General features: G+C 39.0%; 1 protein-coding gene across 3 annotated transcripts in view; it reads left to right on the forward strand.

Moving 5' to 3' along the window:
• PAFAH1B1 (platelet activating factor acetylhydrolase 1b regulatory subunit 1) overlaps positions 1-15,036 on the forward strand; it is a 37,667-nt gene that overhangs the window by 15,863 nt on the left and 6,768 nt on the right. For all 3 annotated transcript variants that reach the window (XR_012625714.1, XM_074844761.1, XM_074844762.1), the window contains exons 2-8: positions 1,761-1,971; positions 4,441-4,525; positions 7,752-7,826; positions 8,852-9,058; positions 10,959-11,127; positions 13,333-13,435; positions 14,239-14,467. Coding sequence is in view for 2 of the 3 variants with exons in the window: in XM_074844761.1 (XP_074700862.1) it covers positions 1,940-1,971; positions 4,441-4,525; positions 7,752-7,826; positions 8,852-9,058; positions 10,959-11,127; positions 13,333-13,435; positions 14,239-14,467 (900 nt within the window). In the remaining variant the exon portion in view is untranslated. The remainder of the gene's footprint in view (positions 1-1,760; positions 1,972-4,440; positions 4,526-7,751; positions 7,827-8,851; positions 9,059-10,958; positions 11,128-13,332; positions 13,436-14,238; positions 14,468-15,036) is intronic.

Genomic DNA, 15,036 nt, shown 5'->3' on the forward strand with positions numbered 1-15,036 from the left:
GCTTGCAGTGCAGTATTATGGTGCACAGCATTTGACGTGGAAAATCCACCAGCAGAGTGAAATACAAGCAACTTGCAGCTTAAGCTTATTTTGAAGCAGACAGCAGAGTCTGGATAGGTTTAGAAACAAGCTCCTGATCCCCTGTGATGGATAAGTAGACATTAATGATACGAGCTTAGTATTTTCTTTAATTTTTTCATATAAGAAAGGCTTTTGTCTAAAAGAGGCTCCATACCAAACCAGAGTTGTTATCCAGCTTGTACAGTGCACCTGACGTACCTGTGTGTTGCGGGCAGAGGCAGTGGGGACACGTGTTTCCCGAGGCAGTTGGTAGAAAGTTCACAAACCCAACTGCCATCTCCTGAGTCTCTGTGTATTGTCGTGCTCAGTTTATCTCCTTGCTAAAAGCTGGTTGGTCAAACTTGCTAAACAGCTCGAGTAAATGATGTGTTATATGCAGACTGTTGTCGGGTATGCAAGAAATGCTCTCTTCAGCACTTTCCATAATGACGTTGCTTACAAAAAGAGTACCTGCAGTGCAGAAATCAGAAGGCAGTGCTGCTGAATGATTTTGGTGATGGCGCCTTGACGAAGATTAAAACTGTCCAGTTGAAGTAGATTATACACTGAGAATACTGAAGTTCGTGTTACTGAATAAGATTATTAAATAGTGTGGGAGGGGAATAAGTAATTTGTGAAAGGCACGGTTCTGACTTGAACGCGATCTTGAATACATCAAACTTCAGCTGTATTCTGACAATGCAAGCGAATTCAGATGGGTAGTGATCGAGTCACTCTCTGAACCCAGCTGAAGTAACAGGCTTGTGGCAACTCTGCACCGTGGTAATTGTGCTACTCTGATAAGATTGAAGATCTTTTGAAAAATTTGCTGTACCCCAAATATAGGCAAGATAAAAGATTAAGTAAATCGAAAAGAAGGCAAGTATTGTCTTTTAGAACGTGGTTCTTCAGAACTTCTTCAGATAGTGTTACTAGAACAGAAGAAGTAATTTGTCTAATAGAATTGTGTGATAACCTACCTGTACAATTCACATGTTGAATTACAGCTGCAGTCTTTAAAGATGCTGTTTGGGTAAATCTTAAAGAACTGCCTAATGAACAAGCTGCAGCGACAAACTGAGTGTGCCTTGATGCTGTTGGTTATGGCCTGAAGTGTGCTGTAGCGTCTTCCACAGTCCCCTTCTGGAATGTTCTCTTCTTTCCCTAAACTGTCCCCCAAAGCTTGAAAGATACAGGAGAGTGTTACTGATCTCTAGTGTATGTTGAAAATTAACTGAATGAACCTTGCTTGGTTCACTTTGGAGAGGTAAATCTGCACAAGATGTAAAAATCTAGCATAAGGATAGAGGATTTTTGGTAGGAGTAGTGAGTGCAAAAAGCAGGCTGTTTGTGTGGGCCTAAGTTCTTTTCATCACAAGAAAATATGGAGTTGCCTACAAACTAGAACTGGGCTGTGACTGAAGACCTCTTCTTCAGCTCCCTGCTCCTTGAAGGAGTAATGGTGGGAAGAGGGGGAATAAAGAAAGTGTACAAGTCTCTCCAGACTGCTTGGTCCAGGTTGAAGATGCGCTATAAGGGTAAAATCCAGACTAGCAAAAGAAAATTGCATTTACAGTTTTAGTGGGTTTGTTCTGTCCAGAGGGGTGTTGCAGTCCGAGTACCAAAATCTTCGAGTCGGTCCAGAGCGACTGAATGCTCATTTAAAGGAAATTAATGGTGTCTCTTTCCCTTTCTTCTAGATGGATTGAATCTTCTGTGTTGAATGCCTCCGGATTTCCTACTGGATTTCACGTCTGGATAAATAGTTTGATTTAAGCCACTCTGTGGCAGACTGCATTGTGGATCTAGGGTTCCGCAGGCTTTAGATCTTGAGGAGGCAGCCACTGCTGAATCACGTTAACCTGACATTGCAGCCACAATGGTGCTGTCACAAAGGCAACGAGATGAACTGTAAGGAATCATTATCTTTAAGTTTGTTGTTTGTTTGCTTATTAACTTTTGTTTCCAAATAGATTTTACAGAGTGGCTGTGCCTGCATGCCGACCCAGCACCATATATTATGGTTTAGATCTCTGTACTCTTATTTTTGATACAATCACTGGTATTTGATAATAGAATTGTGAAATGGTGAAAATGTAATTTCAAATTTCTTAATGGCATAAAAAAATGGATCATTAAATTTGCTATAATTTATTATCTATTTTGGTTTGACTTCAGTCACAAAGTTATGAAAGGGTTACAGTAAACAGCAAGCACATTGCAATATATACTCCAAACTGATTTGTGAATTCTAATTATACTTGAGTAAGTTCTGACACTTTTTGGCTGTTTTACTCTGTAGATAAGGTTCTGATCAGAATGTGCTGCATTGTGATTACAGTCTTCCTTTGACTCCTTAAATTGTATTTAAAATGGAAGGTATATTTAAAGAAAAAAAGGCAACCAAAGCCAAACAAACGAATGAAATTAAAAAAAAAAACCCATCCCACAAAAAACCCCCCACCTTAATTCAGTTTAAGATATGTAATTCTTTCCAGATATTGAGGCTAGGAATGGGCTGTCAAGTTCCATACCTTAGTTTACTTTCTCTTCTGTAATAAACCACGAAAGAGCGAGGGGTGAGTAGCAATCAGGGTGTCAGTGTCTTGAGTGATACCCAGTTTCATAAATTTATACAGAGTTTGGGGTTTGGTTTTGGGTTTTTATTCCTTTTAAAAGTATGGACCAAGTATCATTTAGCATTTGGTGTCTCTCTTGTCCATGGTAAGCTCTCTTTTGGTTTTTAATACAGCTTATTCACTTTTCCAGTAACAATTCAACCCCCCTTATATTAAACATAGTATGCGTTTTACTTTTTTGTTTTGTGTATTTAACTACAATTGTTCTACTTAGAGTAGAAGCTGTCTTGAAATTTTGATTTTTACAACTGTTTGTTCATTAGATTTGGAGAAGCTCTGGGGTTTAAACATTCAGGATTACAATTTTTTTTTTCAGCAAATCTCTGAAATTTTTTTCCTGGCAAAAACTTCAAAGAGTGCATGTGTTAATGGGGAGATGGAAGTAATGAACTGTTATGAATGGAAATGGGAAATGACCAGAGATTTAGGATTTACTTTGGAGAGCTGATGAGAAGGCAGTATTTTGTTTTAGCATATGTTGTTTATGGGGAGAAATTTGAAATTTCTGTTTGCATGCAGAGTTATATTTAGAGTTGAATGTCTGAGGAGAGATTGAATATGTGTAAAAAGTAGGAAAGAAGAGTGTGATGAAAGCCACAGGAAGAATTTCCATGTGAAAAGCAAATTCTTTTCAGAAAAAAAAGTTATTGCTTCCTCCTTTGACTACCAAAGGGTATTAATTTTTTCTTGAATGTCTTGTGTAAATGAGCTTCTGATTTTTGTTTTTAATAAGTATCTGTGTATCAGTTTTTACTTAAATATTGTAGTATGTGGATGTCTTCTCCCCTCTCCCTATATATGTATGTATACACACAGGTGTCCCTTCCCAAGAAAGTGAGGGATAATAAGAAAACAAAACTAGGCTTCCTTCTGGAGGCTGATAAAGTAACTGAAAGTAATTTTACCTTTAAGTCTGTTTAGAACATTGAACTGTTAAGGAAACTTTCTTTGTTGTGTAATTTGAAAACATGTATCCATTTGAAGTAAATTTGGAACATGCAGGATCGCCTTAGACGTGTTCTCTTAGGCAGAAGGTGCTGACTGCTTGTTGAAGTCTTACAATAATATTGAAACTTTGAGTAGGTCCAAAACAAATGCATGCTATCTTGAGAGAGAGGTTCAAGGCAGATTAATTTGCTAATTGTCTTGCGTCAAAGCAGGGAATGTTTTGAAGAATAATGTAAAACTTGAAGCACTGTACATTGTGGTCACAGGCAAAGGATCTTCCTGTAATCTAACTAGAAGCTATTGTATTGTTCTGAAAAACAAAGCTAAGACTTGTTCTCTTGGACTGAGTGTTTCATTCAAGTTTAACTGAAGTAAAATTTTGTACCCTAAACTGTTCTGTCCAAAATAGTTGTCCTTCAAAGATAAAGCCACAACTTTAGTGTGTAGATGTGGTTGTTGCTTTTGTATCTGCTGTGGGGTTTATGTACGATACAGATCGATAAGTATATTCATGCTTCTCCAGTGTTTGATAACTTAAAAGAAAAAAAACCCTCCTTACCAAACCTAAAAGAAAAAGTATATCCTGCTGTTGATATCTTGAAGGAAAATCTGTTTGCCAAGTGTGTTTATAAAATTTGCTTGGGCTTTTAACAAACCCAATAATCCTGTCCTAGCTGTTGTACTGCATTGAAGACTCGGATGTTGATCGTGCTTTTTTACAAAAGAAAAGTAGTATGAACCAGTTCTACTCTTGTTCAGAATTGTGGCTGAAATACTGTTCTTTGTTTTTTAGAAATCGAGCAATAGCAGATTACCTTCGTTCTAATGGCTATGAAGAGGCGTATTCGGTTTTTAAAAAGGAAGCTGAGTTAGATGTGGTGAGTTCAAATAAGATTCTTCATCTATATTTTAAGTAAAGAGTTATAATTTTATGGCATTTTCGTCCATTTTGAACATGTATAATTATTATCTACCTGTTAGCTCATGCGGTTTCCAGACTGGAGGTGGTAAACTCATACAGCTTATTGCCTTGTCATAAAATTTAAAAATAATCATTGGATGACTTGGTGATTTTTGAGCAAAACTCTTACCTTTATCTTCCAACTCATCACTTAGGCATACTTTTAGTCTCTTTTTGTGTGTGTCTAGCTACCACTTGTCTAGACGATGCTGAGTTTTTCCTGTAATGGCCTTTTAAGAATCCAAGTCCTAAGAGGGCCTAGGTACTTGAAGAAGAAAGGTGCTAGAAAACAAAGCCGACAAGAATGTATGAGAGATGATAGAAGATGGTCTGTAAGGGTGGGAAAAAAAGAAAGGACATGACCCTCCACTGGACTCACTCCAGCAACACCATACAGGACTAGAGCATCTCTCCTGTGGGGGCAGGCTGGGAGCTGGCACTGTTTAGCCGGGAGAGGAGGAGGCTTAGGGGGATCTTACCCCTGTTTATAAATACCTGATGGGGGGGCATGAAGATGCCAGAGCTGGGCTCTCCTCAGTGCTGCAAGTGGCAAGAGCCAGTGAGCAGAAATGGAAGCACTGGAAGTTCCATCTGAACATAATATAAAACTTTTTTTTTACTGTGATTGATTGAACACTGGACTAGGTTGCCCAGAGAGGTTGAAGAGTCTCTGTCTTGAGAGATATTCAAAACCTCGCTGGACACAGTCCTGGGCAGTCTGCTCCTGGACAATGATCTCAAGAGCTCCTTTCCAGCCTAAAGTATTCTGTGCTTAATATTCAGAAGAATGTGTTTAATTTTAACACATTTAATTTCTGTTTCCTGCTGTTGTGTGCATCCCCACCTCCCCTCCCTGTAAGTCATTTCCTTAACTGTGATTATTTTTATCACGGAATTCTGCATAAAAGATAAACTTTCTGCAATCCAAAATTAGAAAACTGAAGACTCTTCTCTTGTAACCAGATTTGAAATGGTCTAAGAGTGCGCAGCTTTGGAGGCTGACTTCATGTGGTAATGTTTAAGAAACAGGAAGACAAAACAGGATTGCTTTTGTCCTCACCTTTGTCATACAGAGCAAATAGTGGAACTCTATTTTGTGATTGGAATTTCAAATCCTTGCTTTGAAACTGTTGCATACCAGCTGGTTAACCGCATAGTAGGAGGGCAAGCCTGAATAGTTAATATAAGTCGATCAGCTCTGTAAGCAACTCTGTTAGCCTGTACGGATGCTAGTGACTTGGAACAGTTGTTTCTTGCAACTCAATTCTGTTGATTTGCCTTTGTAACAGATGATTCTCGGTATACTTTTTAAACTTGCCACTTATTAGCATAGGAGCTGTGCATTTCATCTGAATTTCAGTTTCTCTGGATACAGTTGGATTGAGTAGTAAACTTCTGTGTGCTGGCTTTTGATAAATCCTTGCCTCTTCTCTATCATAAATCTTGCGTTGTTCTTTTTCCAGAATACTTGGGTGAAGTTTGACTTAATTTCTCCAATCTGCTTCCCGTATCTAATAAACAAGTAGAAATGACAAATTGGAATATCATACTTATAATTGAAAACCCTAATACCATTCCCTTATCTGCCTTATCTATCAACCTAATTAAGTCTTCTCTTCCCAAAGGTTAAAAAGGCAACCTAAATATAGGCTGGATGGTCCTGAGGGAAATAGAAGATGCAGTCGCTAAAAGTTCCACATGACTTTCTTGCAAGAAAATCTGAATTGGTTGGGGCTATACTAAATTGAAAAAAACCGAAAGTTAAAGGCAGAAATTATTTCAGAAAATTGGAAAGATTCAACTGTAGCTCTACAAAGAAGGATTTAATTTTTTGTATTGATTATTCCTGCAAATAACTCCAGCTTTTACAAAGGCCCCTGAAGGTTAACAACTGGTCTCTGACTGAGGTAGCCAGCTCTCAGAGCTTTTATGGAGTAAGCCAAGGCATTGTTATTTTCCCCATGCCTTTGTTATTCTCCATCTAATTCAGAATTATTCTAGTATGAGTTTGTCATTTTGTACACGGAAGGAAAGTGTGCAGCATTTAATTACTCTTCTGTGCCTCTGATGCTTTGTTTTTCTGTGTTGCTTTTCTTCCTCTTTCTTGTGTTAATAGGTAGGAGGAAAAAGAAGAATAATCCTCTGGCTTTTACTGTAACATCAGCTGTTCATTGTTGCTCCTCACCTATTCCTTAGAGCCCAAAGGAGAAAACTGTGTAGTGGAAAAAAATTATTCTTCATTAAAGTTTCATTAGAGTTGCAAAATGAGTGTCGCTTTCTCTAGTATCTGAGGTGGTGTTCAGTAGGGCAGGTGTAGCAGTCTGCTTTCTGCTTTGGTTACTGATGTAAAGATGCAGGGAGAGTGGACTTAAAGCTTGTCTTTGAGAAGGCAGCACAAAGTACTGCAGTGTTATGGTGGTAATTTGAGGTTAACTATAACAAAGTTTTAAAAAAAATAAAAAATCAGAGGTAGTTTGAGCTAAGTGGTTTTCAAGTGAGGTGGAGTATATGTAATCCTGCTCCGACAGCTGGCTGCCACCTTCAAACTGTGTGCTCCCGTGAGAGAAGTGCATTGTACCACCAAGGAACAGAGCCAGTACGCTCTTAACTCCGGGGGTGGGAGCTCCTTAGTCCCTAGTGCTCCGGTTGGTGGGTACGAAAAAGGAGGCTGTCTTTGAGAAACTAGCTACCACTTCTATACATCTTGGTCCTTGGAGCCAAAGAGTGAGTTGGGCAGAGGGATGGGGGAGTCCTGTAACAGAATAGGACACAACATTCTCAGGTATGCGGAGCACTTAAAAAGCTTTCAAGTAATGTAGGTAGAAAACAGCAGAGATAACAGTTTAGTCCTAGCTTTTGGATTTCATTTGCAGAATCTAGCGTCGTTAATCTGTATGCTGCAGTATTTTTAATTAAAAATTGTATTTTAAAGTATTTTCTTAATTTCTGTGTATGTAACTTGTAGCTATTAATATTTGAAGTGTGATTGTTCTAACTAGTAAAACTGATTATAGTCTTTTTCTTGAATTCCTCTTTCTGTGGTCAAGAGATTTTTATTAAAATGAGCTCTTTATATTGCCTTTGAAGAAACACTTCTACAGACTTTAGAACTAGAATTTATTTATTTAAATGCTTCTCCTCAGAATGAAGAGTTAGATAAGAAGTATGCTGGACTTCTGGAAAAAAAATGGACATCCGTTATAAGATTACAAAAGAAGGTAAGTAGAGCTCTGATGGATTTGCATGTGTTTAAAAGCTGTGACTGAAAGTAAACATTCATCACTGAACAGAATGTTGTGTATTTGCCCTGTCAGACAAATGCAGGGTTTAGAAAATGATGCCTCAAAGATGAATTTTGAGGACTTGAGTCGGGAAAATAGCTAAATCCATGTTATATAAAATGTTTCATCTATCTCAGTGCTAGCAGAGACATCCTCTCAGCTTGTTTATAACAATGTCTTGACTTCAGTTTGTGGATTGCATGTGCAGTTTCTGAAGCTGGAAAGGAAGGAGGTGCCTTGAGGCAGTTTGTGAGTGGAAAGATTGAATAGCTGCCTCCAGAAGGCTTGACTGGTTTAGAAAGAAGGTAAAAACCTGTGCTGCCAATTGTCTTTGGCCATTACGTTAAAGGGAGGAAACCATTAACTCCAGTGCATTAGAGCAGGTGATTCTACTGCAAGTGCACAGTACAGAACTCTTGTTAGTGAGGCTTCAATGGATCTAGAGCGTATTAAAAGCAAAAAAAAAAAACCAAAACACCAGTGTGCTATAATAAAGACCTATCTATTGTGAAGGTTACTATATCTGGGGTTTTGTTACACTTTCAGTTTCTCTGCCATTGGTTAACATGCATGCTGTCCCAGGGGTACAGAAAATGATCACAATAGTAGCATTCCTTTTTAACACAACCTCCTTCAGTAGTTTTATTTGTACAGTATTTGAGTGAACATGATGTTGTAGAACTCTTTTTTTTTTTTTTTTTCCCTGTCAAAATATTTGGGAAGTTGGAGAAGAATAAATTATTAATGATTAAACTATTAAAGAATAAATGATAAATTATTAATTTAGGCTTGATTTTTAGAAATACCAGCACTATTGAATGCTGGCGATCAGTTTGGATCCATGCAATCTTTGCTTTACAGTGAGTTTGAGAGCCAGTTCGTATTTGGATTATTGAGTGAAGGTGAATTAGATCTTGCATAAAACTAGAAATGAATGGTCTCTTTAAAATTTGTAAATTTAGGTAATGGAATTAGAATCGAAGCTGAATGAAGCTAAGGAAGAATTTACATCAGGTGGACCTCTTGGTCAGAAACGAGACCCTAAAGAGTGGATTCCTCGTCCTCCAGAGAAGTATGCGTTGAGTGGACACAGGAGTCCTGTCACTCGAGTCATTTTCCATCCAGTTTTCAGTGTTATGGTCTCTGCTTCAGAGGATGCCACAATAAAGGTACGTGTTTGCTACAGAAAATGGAACTGAGCAAGTCAGAGGATGTGCAATATGTGACATCAGTCCTTCCAGCTGGACGTGTGTTGTACTGATGGAAGAGTCTTTCAGATTCTGCTTTAGCTTCGGTAGGGAAGGTTCTTTCAAGTATGATGTCCCGTGTAATCTATAAATTTTAGTTTTATGCTTGTCCAATTAATGTCTTCAAGAGTATTTTACTAACATTTGATTAGAGGAAAAAATAATTAAGCTAGTGTGGACTTAAAGACTGGAGAAACAGAAAAAGGATCGGTGGGGGATCAGTAGGGGAGGAACGGCATAACGTATAGAGTAGTGACGTGGTGAGGAGGAGGAAGACAGTTGCCTCAAGTCATCTGAGGTGATAATTTTTAAAGCTGAGTTAAAGTGGTTATGCAGCTGTACTAACTGAAAATTAGTTCTTCCTATTTATTCTAAATGGGACATGCAAGTCCCAGTGACTTCCAGTAACTTTAAATGGTCTTCCTAGGCCTTTATTGCAGTGTACAGTGGCATGAAGAGATTTGTTGTAGTAGGCAAGTAGTTTCTCATTTTAGCATCCAGTAAAGACATGATTGTGCATTTCCTTGCTGTTTGAATGTCACAATTTAAGGGAATTGTCCCAATAAAGGAGACTTCTAATTGTTCTCTTCAGTGCTGCTTTGAAAACTGTTTGGAAAAGTGCTGTTCTGAAAAATGTTGAGTGGTGTATTAAGCAATGTGCTTAAAAGTGCAAGCTTTTCTAATAGTGGCTACCTGTTGGAGAAGATGAAAATAAAAAGTGTCAGCCAGATCAGTTCTTGAAACGCTTTAACCTGTTCTTGTTTCTGCAACAGACTTGAACATAGAGGACTGGGGGGTGGTTTTTTTTTTTCTTTAAGCAGACAGAGCAGCTGAAACAGTGACAGCTCTGTGTCAGATGTTGGAGGAGCCTAATTAGCTCTGGGTTTGCTGCTTCTTACGGATACACTGTATGGATTTCCTTATTCTTGAAGTCAAGCTGTGTAGCTTAGTTTCTGACTAGTTGCATTCCCAGTGATTTGCAATCTATTGGGATGATGGATTCTTTTTGTTGTTGTTTTTTTTTGTTTAGGATAGAATTTAAAATGAAATGTCTAATTTTGTGCTCGAGAGACAATAAAATCTGTAGGAGCTTGTTTTGCTTCAAAGGCTTTTGTTTGCGGTTAGATGATAGAAGACTGGCTTAATTAGGAGGTGAGAATGAGGACTTCGTGCTATCTTGCAGTTATTAACTGCAAACGTTTATTTAATGTCTGACAAATTTTGTAATGTAGTGTGTGCGTATCAAACTTCAGAATGGTTTGGATTATCATCCCTAAAGCAATGCATTCTGAATATTGCTCTTTAGTATGCAGAATGTTTGCTATTTGGTTCTGAAGCAGCAAGTAAATTCTGGAGCCACAATAAAGCTTGGGAGGATGATGTTTTCCCCACCAGCTGAAAATGGTCTGTATTGCTTGTGTCAGGGAACTGGCATAGAAAGTGATGGAGAAAAACAGTCTGTACAAAGTGGGTTTTTTCTATCCAGTGTTTTATGAGTTGATCTTCTTTATTTTTAAGGGTATTGGGTGTTAAGACCTTTAGATACAATGGAACTTGTTTTCCTGCTGTGTTTATAATGCTTTAAGTTAGCTGAAAAACAGCTTTCAAGATGCATGAATTCAGTTAATTTATAAGTAACAAAATCATATAAAATAATGCTTATTTTTCTATGCTGTTAGGCTTTTTAGGGCTGTCTTTCTTTGTCTCTTGCTCAATTAATTATTGAATAAAGTGCCAGACTGGCCTGCAGAGTGCAAATGTAAGGCTGGAGAATACAAAGAGTAATAGGCTGCTGTTAACGGATTTTCTGTTCACTTGTCAGGTGTGGGATTATGAGACGGGAGACTTTGAACGAACCCTTAAGGGGCATACAGACTCTGTGCAAGATATTTCCTTTGACCACACTGGCAAACTGTTGGCCTCCTGTTCTGCTGATATGACCATTAAGCTATGGGATTTCCAGGGCTTTGAGTGCATCAGAACTATGCATGGTAAGGTATAAAGGGAATTGATGTAGCAGTCTGTAAAGTGAAGAGACTTTTTAATTTATTTTTAATCCAGGAAAGCCGCTGATGTGGAAAGGGGTTATAAACCAGAGCATTGTCCGAAAGAGGGGGGATAGTTTGATGCTTTGAGTGCTCTGTAACTAAGGTCTATGGAGGAAAATGGCATCTGAGATCTGCAGTGCATGATGCTATAGGAAGCATCCCATAATGATACGGAAATGAAATGGCACTTAGAGGGGTTTAACGCTAAAAATTAAATGCTTACTAGGCAACAAAACTGTGTCTTTAAATCAGTAAAAAATTGCCTCCTTCACCCCTCTGTTTCCCTGATGTAGTGCTTCAGGAAGGAAGGAGTTAGTGCCAACGCTGTTCTCCGGGCTGTGCAGTCCTGTGCCTTCGTGGTTGTCCCATTTCGGATGAACATGCCCTTTGCGTTAGGCTCAAAAGCCAGGGGAAAAAATGGGAAACAGCCACAACTATGAGATTCTAATATTAACAGCAACTATTTATTTTATAGTCTTGATGTAAAAGCATTTTTATACTGCTGCTTGTCTTGCTTTTAATATCTTCTTGTAAGGTGGTGGGTGGGAATGGAGCATGTTTGAGACTTATGAAAACACACACACACAATATGTACCAAAGAAAACTGAAAGCTGTTGACTTTTGTGCACACAGTTCTTTGAACACCACAGAGCACTACAGTAGAGGAAGAACAGGCGTTACAGCTGGCTGATAGCAAGAAAATAGAGTAGTGCTACAGGGGGGGTTTTTTGGCCTTTAAAGATTTCTATATGAACACACGTGCAGTATGTGTGGTTTTGTGAAGTGGGGTTTGTAACATGAGCGTGGGTGAACTAGCTTCATGTGTGTTGCCAGTTACACCCCTTCAACTCAATTTCAAGTAAAAAGAAATAAATAATCTTTGCAGTGAGGAGTTGTAAAGTACCATACTTGCACTGAAACTGGTATTCTCTGCCCCCTCAGATACTTGATCACTGATGTGATTGCTTTTTAGTAGGAGCTCACCAGGGGCTCTGAGTTCTTAGTGGAAAAAATGGAAATGAAAATTCTGAAGTTGTGCCTTGTATGTATGTGGCTTGCAAGACTCAATGTAGCTGCCAGTAAAAGAAAAAAGCAATTTATTACTGTCTAACTTTTTGGAAAAAAGAACATCAGATCTCCAGATGAAAAAAAGGAAGCTGTTTATTGATAAATTATATATACTCTAAGCTAGTGATCTCAGAAGATTAATTTCTAATCCCGACAGTTTAAGTAGGGACAATTGCAGAGCTTAAAGTAAGACAAGTGCATGAATTATGTCCAAACTGTTATAGTCAAGCTTGTACACTGGACTTGTCAAAAAACCCTACCCAACAGTTTGTTCTGGATAATACTAAAGGTTCAAAACAGTTCGTTCCAATGTTTGCTGCTTTGGGAAGTTAAAGTTCTAAATTTTTGTCATAGTAGAAATGAATGGTCTTTACAGAGTGTATCATCTCCCTCTATGTTATGTCCCGTTGCTTGTGGGATGAGTGAAGTCAAGAGCTGAAACCACATGCACGAGGTCACAAGGAGTTTGTGTTAAGGAAATGACCCGGATGCTTTGTCCTGGATCAGCACTGATCGTCTTCCTCTCGCATCTCTCAGCAGTAGTAGGAGCTGCTGTCCTATGTACAGTTGGTTCTTCAATCAAACCAGCGCAGTGGGTTTTTTAAAACCTACTGTCAGATGTCTGGAAACACTCAGTCTTTTAGCGTTAACCTCTGCAATGAGGTTTGGCATGCCTCTCTCTGCAGGCCCGTTTTCCTTTTAAACGTCTGCATAGTGTATCAGCATAATGTAATCAGACCTAACCCATCATTTTAAAGACAGTCACTGCAGCAGCTCTGTTATAAACTACCAGCTTTTGTAGCTGTGTAGAAGTGTTGCTTGCAGTGGTGAGTGTTTGGCTTTAAAACATCTTAAAGAAATTTTTAAAACCGTTTTAAAGGATGCTCAGTGTCTGGGCTGTGTGGTTTTTAAAACTGTAAATGAATATGTCATAAAACCCCAGGTTTACGTGTAGAGATTATTCCATAAAACATGCACTACTGCTGTAGCTACTTGCCCAAGAGAAAAGAATAGCAAGTCCTGTGTGCTCTGTAAAAGCTATTACAGTACCACTTAATAATGGTTTGATTTTGTTTTTAGGTCATGATCATAATGTTTCTTCAGTAGCCATCATGCCCAATGGAGATCATATAGTTTCTGCCTCAAGGGATAAAACTATCAAAATGTGGGAAGTCCAAACAGGGTAAGTGTGCTCCTGGCTAAACCTCAGCACCTAAACAAAACAAGCATAAACCACTGTTGATAGGCAATGGGCCACATAAATCTGGAATGTCGGCAAACATGATTTGAATTGAGGTATGATAGTGTGCCCTTTAGAGTAATTCACTTAAGGGTTCTGCCTTAAACCATTAAGCACAGGGTTTTAGGTTTTAGTACTGACTAATTAAAACTAACTGGCTCTATCATTCTGGGAGCTATGAGAGTAGAACACCATAACTCAGGACCAGGTGGGAATATAAATGCAGTGGTTAACCACAAGTTTAAAGGGAGCATGAGAGGAGGGAGGAGAAATCTTTTTTTGATACAGATCAAGATATCTCCTCTGCTTTTTGGGGGGGCGGGGGGGTTGTGGTGTGTGTTTTGTGGCGGTTTTTTCATTATTGTTTCATTCATCAGTTCTCTCTTTAATCCATCCATTTGCTAAAAGCTGTAGGTGAAGGCTGAATGACCCGTAATTCTCTACTTGTTCTTAAAATACCTATTTAATGCAAGCTGTCATGTCAACTTATTTTCTTCCCCAAGCTTCCTGCTTTCTACCTTAACAAGGATTTGCTAGTTCTTAGCTGTCACTTCTTTCTCAGGTCTGCTTCCTTTTCATGAACTGTTTTATGGCCTTGTACATCATCATCCAGGATGGACACGTGCATGCTAAAATATTTTATCTTAACTTCTAAGAGTAGGTCTCAAGCGTCCTTAAATTTCAGAGGCATGTGTAATGGTTTTACTGTGACATTGAGTCATGCGGTATTTCTCTTTTTTGAATAGTTACTGTGTGAAGACTTTCACGGGTCACAGAGAATGGGTGCGCATGGTGCGGCCTAACCAGGATGGCACCTTAATTGCCAGTTGTTCTAATGACCAGACAGTGCGTGTTTGGGTGGTAGCGACAAAGGAATGCAAAGCTGAGCTCCGAGAACACGAGCACGTGGTAGAATGCATTTCCTGGGCTCCCGAGAGCTCGTACTCCACCATATCAGAAGCTACGGGATCAGAGGTGAGGTTTCCAATGCTATTAAATAAGCACGTACAGTGAGGTTATTTTTTTACTATGCTCTGTGTAGAACTTTCTGGGTAATATTTAGAACAACTAAGCTCTGTTCTCAAAAGTGCTTGGCAGGTGGAGCGAGTATGGGTATTTTTTGCAGAGTATACTTGGACTAGTGTTGATCCCACATCTTGGCTTCACAGGATCCACGCTCGTGTGTGTTAACAGTAGGAGCCTACCTCTGCCCTGGCTACAGTGACCTGTGGAGAGATGCTCTATTTCTGAGGAGGCTGGGAGTGGGGCCACTTCCACATATGTCAGCAGGGAGAGGTGGCATAACGTGACAATTCTAAGGATGCTCAGCCACTGAAAGCTGGGGGGGGCGTAGTGAGTCAGGAGTGCAGAAATTAAGGTGCCTCGGGTGTATCACACTGGTTAAGCTTTGACCGCCGTGTCCTAGTGCACAGAGAAAGCAAGTAAATCCCCATTTCTGTCATCACAGATAGATCTTCTCTGGTTTGGTCACTAAATCTTCAACAAAGGCTGACTAAAGGTCAGAAAGAATTTCCTTCTAAGGG

This window comes from Strix aluco, chromosome 19 (assembly GCF_031877795.1).
Source record: "Strix aluco isolate bStrAlu1 chromosome 19, bStrAlu1.hap1, whole genome shotgun sequence".
NCBI lineage: Eukaryota > Metazoa > Chordata > Aves > Strigiformes > Strigidae > Strix > Strix aluco.